Below are 16121 nucleotides of genomic sequence, written 5' to 3' on the forward strand. Positions count from 1 at the left end.
CTCAGAAGGCTGAGGTTGCAGTGAGCCAGGATTGAGCCACTACACTCCAGCCTGGGCGACGGAGTGAGACTCTGTCTCAAAAAAAAAAAAAAAACTTTCTAGGTATGTCTTTCTTTTTCAGACGGAGTCTCGCTCTGTTGCCAGGCTGGAGTACAGTGGCATGATCTCAGCTCCCTACAACCTCCGCCTCCTGGGTTCAAGCAATTCTCCTGCCTCAGCCTCCCTAGTAGCTGGGATTACAGGTGCACATCACCAAACTTGGCTAATTTTTTTGTATTTTTTTTTTTAGTAGAGACGGGGTTTTGTCTTGTTAGCCAGGCTGGTCTGGAACTCCTGACCTCAGGTGATCCACCTACCTCGGCCTCCCAAAGTGCTGGGATTACAGATGTGAGCCACTGTGCCCAGCCTCTATTCATTTCAATTGTAATTGATATGTACACATAATTTTAAAGGAATGAAGGCTTGCAATGGCAGACTAGGTAATTCAATCTAATCCTCCTGCTGAGGACAACCAGAAAATGCAGTCAAAGCATTAGTAAAATGTGCCTGAAGACACCACAGAGTAATAACCAGAAGTGGTATGTTCGAGGTGAGATGGAAGGGGAAGTAGCCATGTCAGACTAAAAAGATACCTCTTCAGTATGATGGGACAGAGGATGAAAAAAATTTATTATATCAACCAAATGCAATACATGGGACCCTGTTTCTATCCTGACTCAAACAACCTCTACTATAATAAAAAGCCATTTATGAGACAATTGGGAAAATGTATATACTGGATATTTGATGACATTAAGGGGGAATCATTAGTAACAGTATTGACTATATTAAAAATAATTCTTATACTAAAAAAAGAGACAGGTATGCATAAAGGACACAAAACAGAATGAAGACGGACTTTTTGGAATGTAAGAACTTTAAGCAATGTAGAAAATGTTAATATTGGCCAGGTGCAGTGGCTCACATCTGTAATCCCAGCACTATGGGAGGACAAGACAGGTGATCATTTGAGGTCAGGAGTTCGAGACCAGCCTGGCCAACATGGTGAAACCCCCGCCTACACAAAAATTAGCTAGGAGTGGCAGCACATGCCTGTAATCCCAGGTACTTGGGAAGCTGAGGCATGAGACTCACTTGAGCCCAGGAGGCAAACGTTGCAGTGAGCCAAGATCGTGCAACTGCACTCCAGCTTGGGTGACAGCAAGACTGTCTCAAAACAAACAAACAAAAAAAACAAAAGGGAAAATGTTAATATTCAGAAACCTGGGTGATGCATTACAGGAATTCTTGTACTATTTTCTGCAACTTTTCCGTAAGTCTGAAATTATCGCCAAAATAAAAAGTTAAAGTAAGGCCGGCACCTTAATAAGGCTCATGCCTGTAATCCTAGCATTTTGGGAGGCTGAAGTGGGTGGAATACCTGAGGTCAGGAGTTCGAGGCCAGCCTGGCCAACATGGTGAAACCCATCTCTACTAAAGTACAAAAATTAGTTGGGCATGGTGATGTGTACCTGTAATCCCAGCTACTTGGGAAGCTGAGGCAGGAGAATCACTTGAACCCGGGAGGCGGAGGTTGCAGTGAATCAAGATTATGCCACTGCATTCCAGCCTGGGTGACAGAGTGAGATCTGTCTCAAAAAAGAAAAAAAAAAAAAAAGTTAAGGGGCCAGGTGTGGTGGCTCATGCCTGTAATCCCAGCACTTTGAGAGGCCAAGGTGAGTGGATCACGAGGTCAAGAGATCAAGACCGCCCTGGCCAACATGGTGAAACCCCATCTCTACTAAAAATACAAAAATTAGCTGGGCATGGAGGGATGCACGTGTAGTCCCAGCTACTCCGGAGGCTGAGGCAGGCAAATTGCTTGAACCTGGAAGGCAGAGGTTGCAGTGAGCCAAGATCGCACCACTGCACTCCCTCCAGCCCGGCAACAGAGCGAGACTTTATCTCAAAAAAAAAAAAAAAAAAAAAGGTTAAACTAAAACAACTATACACCTACCAGAATGACAAAAATTATAAAGGTAGAAAATACTAAGTTTTAACAAGCTTGTAGAACAACCTAAACGTTCATACTCATTCTTGTGGGCATGCAAATTGGTACAATCATTATGGGAAAGTTTTGCAGTTTCTGCTGAAGCTTTTCACATGGTTATCGTATGATCCATCAATTCCCCTCCTAGTTATATATACCCAACAGAATTGTATATTTGTGTTCAGCAGTATTGTTATAAAGAAGCCCAAACTAGAAACTATCCAAATGCCTATCAACAGTAGAACAGATAAACAAATAAACTACTATACCACAAGAATAATAAAGGAACCAGGCCAGGTGGCTCATGCCTGTAATCTCAATGCTTTGAAGGGTGAGGCAGGAATATCAAAAGAGGCCAGGAGTTCAAGACAAGCCTGGGCAATGTAGTGAGACTCCCTCTCTACAAAAATTAGCCAGGCATGGTAACACACATCTGTAGTCCTAACTACTTGGGAAGCTGAGGCAGGAGGATGCTTGAGCTCAAGACTTTGAGGCTGCAATGAGTTATGATCATGCAAGTGCACTCCCGCCTGGGTGACAGAGTGAGACCCCATCTCTAAAACAAAAAGAATAAAGGAACTACATCTATGTGCAACAACATGGTTTACTCCTTTGAATATAATGTTGAGCACATGAAACAGACATAAAAGAATATAAGCCGGGCACAGTGGCTCACACCTGTAATTCCAGCACTTTGGGAGGCTGAGGCAGAATGACTACCTGAGGCCAGGAGTTTGAGACCAGCCTGGGCAACATAGCAAGACCCTGTCTCTACCAAAAAAAAAGAAAAAAAAAGAAAAAAGAAAAAAAGAAAAATAATACATGTTGCAAATGCATTTATATCACATATAAAAATAAAAAAGGGGCCGGGCCAAGCACAGTGGCTCATGCCTGTAATTCCAGCACTTTGGGAGGCCAAGGCAGGCAGATCACTTGACATCAGGACTTTGAGACTAGCCTGGCCAACATGGTGAAACCCTGTCTCTATTAAAAAATACAAAAATTAGCCTGGCGTGGTGGCACATGCCTGTAATCTCAGCTACTCAGGAGGCAAGAGAATCGCTTGAACCTGGGAGGTGGAGGATGCAATGAGCCGACATCGTGCCACTGCACTCCAGCCTCCAGCCTGGGTGAAAGAGCAAGACTCCGTCTCAAAAACAAACAAACAAAAAACCCGAATCTCTACTGGCAGTGCCTTGAAAGGCAGCTGAAGAGATGAGGAGGAGGCAGGTCATCTGGGTTGCTGGTAATTTTCTATTTATTTTCTTTCTTTCTTTGATACAGGGTCTCTGTCACCTAGGCTGGAGTACACTGGCACAATCATGACTCACTATAACCTTGACCTCCTGGGCTCAAGAATCTTCCTGCCTCAGCCTCCCAAGTAGTTAGGACTACAGTTGTGCGCCACCATGCCTGGCTAATTTTTGGTAACTTTTGTAGAGAGGGAGTCTCGCTACATTGCCCAAGCTGGTCGAACTCCTGGCCTCTACTGATCCTCCCACCTCACCCTTCAATGTATGGGATTATGGGCGTGACCCACCTGGCCTGGTTCCTTTATTCTTATTGGTATATAGTATTTAATTAATTTGTTTATCTGTTCCAGAAGGTACTTTTTTTTTTTTTTTTTTAAGAGACAGAGTCTCACTCTGTCACCCAGGATGGAGTGCAGATGCACGGTCACAGCTCACTGCAGCCTCAAACTCCTGAGCTCAAGCATCCTCCTGCCTCAGCCTCCCAAGTACGACTACAGGTTTGCACCACCACACCTGGCTAATTTTTAAACGTTTTGTAGAGACGGTGTCTTGCTATGTTTTCCCAGGCTGATCTCAAATTCCTGGACTCAAGAGATGCTCCTGCCTCAGCCTCCCAAAGTGCTGAGATTACAAGTGTTAAGTCACTGCATACAGAAGAATATGAACTTTTATACAAATACTTAAAGGCAATAACAAAAAATGAAATTTCCTGAAAAACTCCCAATGGAATCGAAATGTTTCATCATCCTTCTGAAGTACACTCACCTTCCTCAATAGAGTTAAACAGAACCACAGCAAGTTAAATATTACCACATGCAGAGATCTAAATCGCCAAACAGTTAATAGTGATTACTCTTTATTTTTCTTTGAGACACAGTCTCGCTCTGTCGACAGGCTGGAGTGCAGTGGTGCGATCTCGGCTCACTGCAACGTTGGCTTCCCGGGTTCAAGCGATTCTTGTGCCTCAGCCTCCCGAGTAGCTGGGACTATAGGCATGCGTCACCACGCCCAACTAATTTTTGTATTTTTAGTACAGACAGGGTTTCACCATGTTGGCCAGGATGGTCTTGATCTCTTGACCTCGTGATCCGCCCACCTCGGCCTCCCAAAGTGTTGGGATTATAGGCATGAGTCACCGCGCCCAGCCAATAGTGATTACTCTTTCAAAAAAATTTTATGAATTGTGGTAAAAACCTTTAACATGAGCTCTCTGGGCACAATATTATGCAGTGTATCTCTGTAATTCAGTACTTACTCTTGTTTTATCGAACAGTTCTGAAACTTTGAGAAAAAACCTGGAAAGGAAAATATTTTCATCATATGCTACATTCAAAGTAATTTTCCATTTCAAATGTATGAGAATATGCTCCCAAACCATATTAATAACACCTTGTCTCATTGCAATTATATTCAATAGCCTTATTAACTAGACTTCACTTAGTTTGACAAAAATCTCCCTGTACTTCTACCAATAAAACAGATTACTTGAAATCTGTTTACAGATAGACTATCTGTTCATTTGATTTTTTTTTTTTTTTGAGATGGAGTTTCACGCTTGTTGCCCAGAATGGAGTGCAATGGCGCAATCTCAGCTCACCGCAACCTCCGCCTCCCAAGTTCAAGCGATTCTTCAGCCTCAGCCTCCCGAGTAGCTGGAACTACAGGCGCCCGCCACCACGCCCAGCTAATTTTTGTATTTTTAGTAGAGATGGGGTTTCACCATGTTGGCCAGAATGGTCTTGACCTCTTGACCTTGTGTTCCGCCCACCTCGGCCTCCCAAAGTGCTGGGATTACAGGTGTGAGCCACCACGCCCGGCCCTGATTTTTTTTTTTTTTTTTTTGAGACAGAGTGTGGCACTGTTGCACAGGCCAGAGGGCAGCAGCGCAACCTCAGCTCACTGCAACCTCTGCCTCCTGCGTTCAAGTGATTCTCCTGCCTCAGCCTCCTGAGTAGCTGGGATTACAGGCAGCTGCCCCCATGCCTGGCTAATTTTTGTATTTTTAGTAGAGACAAGTTTTCACCTGGTTAAAAATTAGCCAGGTGTGGTGGTACACACCTGTAGTTCCAGCTATTGGGGAGGCTAAGGTGGAAGGATGGCTTGAGTCCAGGCTCGTCTTGGACTCCTGATCTCAAGTGATCTGCCCGCCTTGGCCTCCCAAACTGCTGAGATTACAGGTGTGAGCCAGAGTGCCGGGCCCCACTTCAAGACGACAGCCTAAGCCATACATTAAATGTGTTTTTGTTGTTGTTGTTATTGAGACTGAGTCTCGCTTTCTTGTCCCAGCTGCAGTGCAGTAGCGCCATCTCGGCTCACTGCAACCTCAACCTCCTGGGTTCAAATGATTCTCCTGCCTCAGCCTCCTAAGTAGCTGGGATTACAGGTGCCCACCACGCCTGGCTAATTTTTGTATTTTTAATAGAAATGGGGTTTCACCATGTTGGCCAGGCTGGTCTCGAACTCCTGGCCTCAAGTGATCTGCCCACCTTGGCCTCCCAAAGTGCTGGGATTACAGGTGTGAGTCACCGTGCCCAGTCAACAAAATTTATCAAGATTCATTTTAGCAAATAGGCTGAGGCAAGCAGCTCACTTGAGGCCAGGAGTTTGAGACTAGTCTGGGCAACACAGTGAAACCCTGTCTCTACTAAAAATACAAAAAATTAGTGGGGCACGGTGGCGTAATCCTGTAATTAAACTACCCTTTAATAGTCTGGTGTTTGGCCGGGCACGGTGGCTCACGCCTGTAATCCCAGCACTTTGGGAGGCCAAGGTGGACAGATCATGACGTCAGGAGATGGAGACCATCCTGGGTAACACGGTGAAACACCGTCTCTACTAAAAATACAAAACAAAATTAGCCGGGTGTGGTGGCACATGCCTGTAGTCCCAGCTACTCGGGAGGCTGAGGCAGGAGAATGGTGTGAACCCGGGAGGTGGAGCTTGCAGTGAGCCAAGACTGTACCACTGCACTCCAGCCTGGGCAACAGAGCGAGACTTCGTCTCAACAACAACTACAAAAAAAATAGTCTGGTGCTGGGATATTTTTTAGTTGGTATCAGCATTTGACAGATAAACTATTAGTTAAAAGTGAAAATAAATTCTTAAGTAGAAATTGGTTATTCATTTTTTTCTTTTTCTTTTTTTTTTGAGATGCGCTATCACTCTGTCACCCCGTTCTGGTGCAAACCTGTGGTCCCAGCTACTCAGGAGGCTGAAGCAAGAGGATTGCTTGAGCACAGGAGTTCAAGGCTGCAGTGCTCTATGACTGCACCTGCGAATAGCTACTGTATGCCAGCCTGGGCCACACAGCAAGACCCACTCTCAAAAAAAAAAAAAAAAAAAGGGCACAGGTTCAAGTATTCTGTAAAATATGTAATTAAAATGACATTATAAATGAATTAGGGCAAATACTACTCCAAGCAAAAACAATCTTATGAACTTTGCTTTCACTCAAAAGAACTTGCTTTGACAGATTTACGTTAAGAGAACAGATGGCAAGGTTGACTTTTATTCCTTCTTCCTGATAAGAATTAACTCTTTGGGAAACTGGCTTTTTTTTTGTTTTTTAAGACGGAGTTTCTCTCTTGTTGCCCGGGCTGGAGTACAATGGCACAATCTCGGCTCGCTGCAACCTCTGCCTCCCAGGTTCAAGCGATTCTCCTGCCTCAGCCTCCCGAGTAGCTGGGATTACAGGCATGCGCCACCACACCTAACTAATTTTGTGTTTTTAGTAGAGACGGGGTTTCTCCATGTTGGTCAGGCTGGTCTCAAAATCCCGACCTCAGGTGATCCGCCTGCCTTGGCCTCCCAAAGTGCTGGGATTACAGGTGTGAGCCACTGTGCCCGGCCAGTGGCATTTTAATTAGTGTAAGCTATCATACCTTGCTTTGCCAAAAAGCGTGACTTTTAAATATCTGAGACAGAATATACTAAACAAAAGGTCAAGGATGTGGTTTAGAGAAAGGCATGGACTATGAAAATAGTTTTCCTTCTTAAAAATATGTTTAATTTTTAGTTTTTTTGAGATCAAGTCTTGCTCTGCCGCCCAGGCTGGGGTGCAGTGGTGTGATCTTGGCTCACTGCAATCTCTGTCTCCCAGGTTCAAGTGATTCTCACGCCTCAGCCTCTCAAGTAGCAGGGATTACAGGTGTGCACCACCACGTCTAACTAATTTTTGTGTTTTTAGAGATCGTGCCACTGCACTCCAGCCTGGGTGACAGAGCAAGATACCATCTTGCCAGGGGCGGGTGGCGGGATCAATTTGACCTCCAATGAAATATATAAACACATATACATACATACATATATATTCTAATTCCCAAATGGCAGTTCTTATTTATAAGCTTTATCAAAACTTAAGAACACTAACGTAAATTCTGTTCTTCCACTCTCTTACACACACATCAGCCCATTTTCATAAATAAAACACAGTTAGAGGAGGAAGAAAAAATATATATATAGAGAGAGAGTAAAGTCGATTTTTATTTCTCAGATTTAAAAAATAGGACAGAAAGGGAAGAGAAAAAATATCAACACAAATTTTTTTTTTCTTTTTTTTGAGACGGAGTTTTGCTCGTTGCCCAGGCTGGAGTGCAATGCTGTGATCTCGGCTCAACGCAACCTCTGTCTCCTGGGTTTAAGCGATTCTCCTGCCTCAGCCTCCCAAGTAGCTGGGATTACAGACACCTGCCACCACACTTGGCTAATTTTGTATTTTTAGTAGAGACAGGGTTTCTCCATGTTGGTCAGGCTGGTCTCGAACTCCCGACCTGAGGTGTTCTGCTCGCCTCGGCCTCCCAAAGTGCTGAGAATACTGGCGTGAGCCACCATGCCCAGCCCTCAACCCAAGTTTTTAAAGGAGGTCCTTATTATCAATGTGTTTTGACAAAAATATTCCAAAAGTTTTGTATTAGAAGTATTGTTGGCCGGGAGAAGTGGCTCACACCTGTAATCCCAGCAGTTTGGGAGGCTGAGTCGGGCAGGCCACTTGAAGTCAAGGGCTTGAGACCAGCCTGGCCAATATGGTGAAACCCCGTCTCTACTAAAAATACAAAAATTAGCCAGGCATGGTGGCAGGCACCTGTAATCCCAGCTACTTTGGAGGCTGAGGTGGGAGAACTGCTTGAACGTGGAAGAAGAATGTTGCAGAGAGCCATGATCGTGCCACTGCACTCCAGCCTGGGTGACAGAGTAAGACACTGTTTCAAAACAAAAACTAAAATAAAAACCAAAAGTATTGTGTGCGTCCAGGCTGCCAATAGAAAATTCTCTCTGCTTTATTTATATTTCATATATATTTTTTGAGACAGTCTTGCTCTGTCACCCAGGCTGGAGTGCAGCGGCATGATCTTGGCTCACTGCAACCTCCACCTCCCGGGTTCAGGTGATTCTTGTGCCTCAGCCTCCCGAGTAGCTAGCTGGGATTACAGGCACACACCACCCACACCTGGGTAATTTTTGTATTTTTTGGTAGAGATAGGGTTTAGCAATGTTGGCCAGGTTGGTCTTGAACTCCGGACCTCAGGTTTTCCACCTCCCAAAGTGCTGGGATTACAGGCATGAGCCACTGTGCCCAGCTATATTTCATGTTTTATTTATTTATTTTTTTGAGATGGAGTCTCACTCTGTTGCCCAGGCTGGAGTGCAAAGGTGGGATCTCAGCTCACTGTAACCTCCGCCTCCCAGGTTCAAGCAATTCTCCTGCCTCAGCCTCCTGAGTAGCTGGGATTACAGGTGTACGTCACCCCGCCTGGCTAATTTTTGTATTTTTAGTAGAGACAGGGATTCACCGTGTTGGTCAAGCTGGTCTTGAACTCCTGACGTCTTAATCCGCCCACCTTTGCCTCCCAAAGTGCTGGGATTACAGGCGTGAGACACCGGGCCCGGCCTATTTCACGTTTTAAATTAGAATACTTACTTGCATATATCTGTAGAATCCTGAGTTCCTAAAGCATATAACGAAGAACCAATTCTATTGTAATCATCTGCAGCACCTATGGAGAAAGTTTTAAGAATTTAGTATACCTATTCATTGATTTAAAAATACTTACTGAGCAATTACCTCTCAAACAATGTGTAATATGAGACACTCTAGTAAAGAAAATAACACAAACAACAGGCATGGTGGCTCATGCCTGTAATGGAGGCTGGGGCAGGTAGATCACCTGAGGTCAGGAGTTTTGAGACCAGCCTGGCCAACATGGTGAAATCCCATCTCTACCAAAAATTAAAAAATCAGCCAGGTGTGGTTGCGCATGCCTGTAATCCCAGCTACTTGGGAGGCTGAGGCAGGAGAATCATCTGAACCCAGGATGCAGAGGTTGCGGTGAGCCAAGATCACACCACCGCACTCTAGCCTGGGTGACAGAGCGAGACTCCATCTCAAACAAAAAAACAAACTGGAGGTCAGGCGCAGTAGCTCACGCCTGTAATCCCAGCACTTTGGAAGGCCATGGCAGGTGGATCATGAGGTCAGGAGATTGAGACCATCCTGGCTAACATGGTGAAACCCCGTCTCTACTAAAAATACAAAATATTAGCCGGGCGTGGTGGTGGGTGCCTGTAGTCCCAGTTACTTGAGAGGCTGAGGCAGGAGAACGGGGTGAACCCAGGAGGCGGAGCTTGCAGTGAGCCGAGATCACACCACTGCACTCCAGCCTGGGCAACAGAACAAGACCCTGTCTCAAAAAAAAAAAAAAAAAAAAAAAAACTGGAAAGCAAGAAGTATAACTTTCTTCATTAATAGACATGACATGATCATCTATGTAGAAAATCCTAAGGAATCTACAAAATAGTTACTAGAACTAACAAGTGAGTTTATTTAGCAAGGTTGCAGGATATAAGATCAATGTTGAAAAAATATGCTGTGTTTCTATGTATTAGCAAAGAACAATTTGAAATTGAAATTTTAAAAAACATAACAAGGCCGGGCGCGGTGGCTCATGCCTGTAATCCCAGCACTTTGAGAGGCCGAGGCGGGCGGATCATGAGGTTAGGAGATCAAGACCATCCTGGCTAACACGGTGAAACCCCATGTCTACTAAAAATACAAAAAAATTAGCCGAGTGTGGTGGCAGGCACCTGTAGTCCTAGCTACTCGGGAGGCTGAGGTAGGAGAATGGCGTGAACCTGGGAGGTGGAGGTTGCAGTGAGCCAAGATCTTGCCACCGCACTCCAGCCTGGGTGACAGAGTGAGACTCCATCTCAAAAAAACAAACAAACAAACAAAAAAAACAAAGGCATATAAGATTTTGGAGACAAAAATCCTGGGCGATACAGCTAGACTCCATCTCAAAAAAAAAAAAAAAAAAAAAAAAACCCAAAAACAACCATTTATTTATTTGGAGACAGGGTCTCACTCTGTTGCTCAGACATGAGCACGGTGGCATGATCATGGCTCACCGCACTCTCAAGCTCCTGGGCTCAAGTGATTCTCCCACCTCAGCCCCCCAAGTAGCTGGGATCACAGGCACATGCCACCACAATTGGCTAATTTTTTTTTTTTTTTGGCAGGGGAGGGATAAGGCCTGACTCTGCCACCCAGGCTGGAGTGCAGTGGTGGGGTCTTGGCTCAGTGCAACCTCCGCCACCCGGGTTCAAGCAATTCTCATGCCTCAGCCTCTCAAGTAGCTGGGACTACAGGGGCACGCCACCATGCCCAGCTAATTTTTGTATTTTTAGTAGAGATGGGGTTTCTTTTTTTTTTTGAGACGGAGTCTCGCTCTGTCACCCAGGCTGGAGTGCAGTGCCACAATCACAATCTCGGCTCACTGCAAGCTCCGCCTCCCGGGTTCACGCCGTTCTCCTGCCTCAGCCTCCCGAGTAGCTGGGATTACAGGCGCCCACCACCACGCCCGGCTAATTTTTTGTATTTTTAGTAGAGACAGGGTTTCACCGTGCTAGCCACGATGGTATCCATCTCCTGACCTTGTGATCCGCCCGCCTTGGCTTCCCAAAGTGCTGGGATTACAGGTGTGAGCCACCGCGCCCGGCCAGAGATGGGGTTTCATCATGTGGGCTAGGCTAGTCTCGAACTCCTGACTTAAGGTGATCCCTTCCTTCGGCCTCCCAAAGTGCTGGAATTACAGGCGTGAACTAACATACCCGGCCTATTTTTTTTGCAAAGATTGGGTTTCACCATGTTGCCCAGGCTGGTCTCGAACTCCTGAGCTCAAGCGATCCACCCACCTCAGCCTCCTAAAGTGCTGGAATTACAGGTTTGAGTCACTGTCTCCAGCCTAATAAAACATAACACTTATAATAGCATAAAAAACCAAATAATCAGGAACCAATCTGACTAAAGACATATAAGATCTATACAATGAAAACTACAAAACACTGCTGAGATAAATTAACGAAGACCTGACTCAGTGGAAATATGCTATATTAATGTATCAGAAGGATCAATATTGTTAAGATGTCAATTCTCTCTAAATTAATCTACAGAATCTACACAATCCCAGTCAAAATCCTAGCAGGCACTTGTGTAGAAAAAGACAGGTGATTCTAAAATTCATATGAAGATATAAAGATTCTAGGGCTGAGGGCAGTGGTTCACACCTGTAATCGCTCCCTCCTTTGGGAGGCTGAGGCAGGTGGATCACATGAGGTCAAGAGTTCGAGACCAGCCTGGCCAACATGGCAAAACTCTGTCTCTACTAAAAATGCAAAAATTAGCCAGGTGTGGTGGCATGCATCTGTAGTCCCAGCTGCTCAGGAGGCTGAGGCACGAGGACTGCCTGAACCTGTGAGGCGGAGGTTGCAGTGAGCCAAGATCACGTCATTGCACTCCAGCCTCCAGTCTTGGTGACACAGTGAGATTCTGTCTCAAAAAAAGGAAAAAGAAAATATAAAGATTCTAGGGCTGAGGGCGGTGGCTCACGCCTGTAATCCCAGCACTTTGGGAGGCCGAGGTAGGCAGATCACCTGAGGTCAGGAGTTTGAGACCAGCCTGGCCAACATGGTGAAACCCCATCTCTACTAAAAATACAAAAATTAGCCAGGCTTGGTGGTGGGTGCCTGTAATCCCAGCTACTCATGAGGCTGAGGCAGAATTGCTTGAACCCAGCAGGTGCAGGTTGCAGTGGGCTGAGATCACGCCACTCACTCCAGCCTGGGCAACAGAATGAGACTGTCTCACAAAAATAAAAAACAAAACAAAGATTCTAAGAAGGGTCAAAAACAACTTTGATAAATAACAAAGTTGGGATTGGGCGCAGTGGCTCACACCTGTAATCCCAGCACTTTGGGAGGCTGAGGTGGGCGGATCACTTCAAACCTGGAGTTCGAGACCAGCCTGGGCAATATGGCAAAACCCCATCTCTAATAAAAATACAAAAATTAGCCAGGCACGGTGGCACACACCTGTAATCCTATGGGGAAGGTCGAGGCATGAGAATCACTTGAACCTAGGAGAGGGGGGTGGGGGGGCAGTGAGCCGAGACTGTGCCACTGCACTCCAGCCTGGATAGACAGAGAGAGACTTTGTCTAGGGTAAAAAAAAAAATGGAGTCTTGTGGCTCATGTCTGTAATCTTAGCCCTTTGGGAGGCCAAGGTGAGAGGACTGCTTGAGTCCTGGAGTTCAAGACCAGCCCGAGCAACATAGCAAGACCCTGTCTCTACCCCCTCAACAACAACAACAAAAATTAGCCAGGCATGGTGGTGCATGCACTCATCCTGGGTGACAGGGCGAGACCCTGTCTCAACAACAACAAAAAAAACCAACAAGAATAAAGCTGGGGCCAGGAGCAGTGGCTCATGCCTGTAATCCCAGCACTTTGGGAGGCCGAGGTGGGCAGATCACGAGGTCAGGAGATTGAGACCATCCTGGCTAACATGGTGAAACCCTGTCTCTACTAAAAATACAAAAAATTAGCCGGGCGTGGTGGCGGGCGCCTGTAGTCCCAGGTACTCAGGAGGCTGAGGCAGGAGAATGGCGTGAACCCAGGAGGTGGAGCTTGCAGTGAGCCAAGATTGTGCCACTGCACTCCAGCCTGGGCGACAGAGCAAGACGTCGTCTCAGAAAAAAAAAAAAAAAAGAAAAGAATAAAGCTGAACGAAGGACACAAGAAAAGATGTTGAATCTCAACAGTCATTAGGACAATACGAATCTAAACCACACTGAGTTACCACCACTGACCTACTTGAATAAGTTAAAAAGATTTCAAATTCCACTGGGGAAAAAAAGACTGACTATCCTTGTTGGCAAAGATGTGGAGCAACTGGAACTCTCATGCCCTGCTCATGGGAATGCAAAATGGTACAATCATTGTGGAAAAAAAATTTGGTAGTTTCTTAAAAAGTTAAATATTCATTTACCACATGACTCTGGCATTCTACTTCTAGGTATTACCCAAGAGAAAGAAAGCATGTCTGTACAAAAAGTTACATAGAAATTGCTCACATAAATTGTATCTGTAATAGCCAAAGCTAGAAATAAATAATTGTTGTATATCCATTCAATGGAACACTACTTAGCAACAAAAAGAAATGAACTATCGATATACACAACAAGTTGGATGAATCTCAAAACAGTTTTTTGCGTTTCAAAGCCAGACAATAAAGAATACATACTGTATGATTCAATTTATATAAAATACTAGAAAATACAAACTATAGTGACCGAAAGCAGATCAGCAGCTGCCTGGGGATAGGGCAGGAGGCAGAGATTTCAAAAGGCCACAAGAAAACTTTGGAGGGTGATGTGTCTGTTCATTATTTTGATTGTGCTAAGGATTTCACACATGCCAAAACTTACCAAATTGTACACTTTCATTACTGCAGCTTACTGATATCAATTACACTCAACAAAGCTGTTTAAAAAAAAACCCTCACTGGTCTATTTTGCACATTGAGTGGTTCTTTTACATATATGGTTTTGTAGCATTATGCACTTGGCCGTTTAGAAAACATTGGTCCAATGAATTATGCAGATGTTCTAAGTGGTGACACAATTCAATGTACAATTTGTAAAAAAATCACATTCACTAGTATCATCATCAATCTCTATATAGGTCTTTATTGGCCTATCTAGCCAGGCACGGTGGCAGGCGCCTATAATCCCAGCTACTTGGGAGGCTGAGGCAGGAGAATTGCTTGAACCTGGGTGGCAGAGGCTGCAGTGAGACGAGATCGTACCATCGCACTCCAGCCTGGGCAACAGAGACTCCGCCTCAAAAAAAAAAAAAAATTGCAAGTGCATGGCAGGGAAGAACATAGAGACTAGTCCAGTATCTATTGGGAAGTAAGCTCGTGGTCAGAGAGAGAAAGTTTCCCAAAATTCTAATTATTGCTTGAAGCTTGACTTATCATTGGCAACAAATACTATCTTTGTTTTCCTTGAAATAACGGATTGATTTTTGGCCAGGTTCCTGTAATTTAAATAATTAGTTGATTTTTGAGAAAACATTTGCCAAATATTCATAAACAGTTTATCATTCTTTAAAGTAGTGTTCTATGAAAAAATTAGCTAGTTCAATCACAACTCAATCACTAAAATGCTTTTCTAGAGAACCATCACACTTGAGTATGTAGCCAAAGTGCTTTACACATACCTCCTATTTCATCACTCAGAATATTTAAAAATGTATACTCAAGGGTAGAGATTACAATCAATTTTTACTCTTTCATCAAGGGCATTCTTAAGTGAAAGTCACGTTTTAAAAATTGCAAGTGGTCAGGTGCGGTGGCTCATGCCTGTAATCCCTGCACTTTGGGAGGCCAAGGCAGGTGGATCATGAGGTCAGGAGTTCAAGACCATCCTGGCCAAGACTGTGAAACCCCATCTCTATTAAAAATACAAAAATTAGCCGGGCGCGGTGGCAGGTGCCTGTAATCCCAGCTATTTGGGAGGCTGAGGCAGGAGAATTGCTTGAACTCGGCCGGCTGAGGTTGTTGCAGTGAGCTGAGATTGCACCGCTGCACTCCAGCCTGGGCGACAGAGACTCTGTCTCAAAAAAAAAAAAAAAAAAAAAAAAAAAAAAACAAATAATAATAATAATAATAATGCAAGTGCATGGCCAGAAAGAATAGAGACTACTAGTCCAGTTTGTTGCCACTGACTTGATTTGTATGTAATTACGCAGCAGCAGCTTTATCCATCATTGGTGTAAATGTCAACATGGTGAAAAAGGCAAAAACTATCATAGTATCATTATAAAAAGTTGTTGTTTTGTTGCTGTCTAGACAGTCTCACTCTGTCACCCAGACTGAAGTGTGGTGGTATGATCAATCACAGCTCACTGCAGCCTTGACCTCCCAGGCCCAAGGCATCCTCCCAGCTTAGCTTTCCTAGTAGCCGGGACCACAGCCATGCGCCACCACGTCTGGCTAATTTTATTTTTTATATTAGGCTGGTGCAATACAAACAGGGTCTTACTCTGTTGCTAAGGCTGGTCTTGCATTCCTGGGCTCAAGTGATATTCCCGCTTCAGCCTCCAAAAGTGTTGTGATCACAGGCGTGAGCCACTGTGCCCAGCTGAAAATAGTTTTGACCTCACAGGCTCACTATAAAAGGGCCATGGAGCCTAGGCTCCAACAGACCAGTTTGAGAACTACTGCTCTATATTAAGACTTTTTCAAACTATCATATGAACTTTATAATTATTCCATTAAAAGATATAAGCTTTAGCCACAGAAAAATCTTACTTTTGTGGGATCTTGTCATTCTATCAGATTTAGCAGATGCATCCTTAACTCGGTTATGATATTCCAAAAGAAATGTTCGTTCATGCTCAAAGAAATCATCTACGTCCTATAAGATCAAAAGAAAATATAAACTTTTTTCACTTATTTGCTTTAGTTTTATATGTAAATAACTTTATCATTATAAATATAAAAG

The 16121-nt window shown here is 44.4% G+C and overlaps 1 protein-coding gene across 2 annotated transcripts in view; it reads right to left on the reverse strand.

Annotated features, from left to right (window-relative positions):
* The window catches only part of SNX6 (sorting nexin 6), a 68163-nt gene that overhangs the window by 15254 nt on the left and 36788 nt on the right, over positions 1–16121 (reverse strand). For both annotated transcript variants that reach the window (XM_030813321.1, XM_030813313.1), the window contains 3 exons: positions 15929–16034; positions 9200–9275; positions 4538–4577 (listed from right to left, as the gene is read on the reverse strand). In XM_030813321.1, the coding sequence (XP_030669181.1) occupies positions 4538–4577; positions 9200–9275; positions 15929–16034 (222 nt within the window). The remainder of the gene's footprint in view (positions 1–4537; positions 4578–9199; positions 9276–15928; positions 16035–16121) is intronic.

The sequence above is a fragment of the Nomascus leucogenys genome, chromosome 1a (assembly GCF_006542625.1).
Source record: "Nomascus leucogenys isolate Asia chromosome 1a, Asia_NLE_v1, whole genome shotgun sequence".
Classification (NCBI taxonomy): Eukaryota; Metazoa; Chordata; class Mammalia; order Primates; family Hylobatidae; genus Nomascus; species Nomascus leucogenys.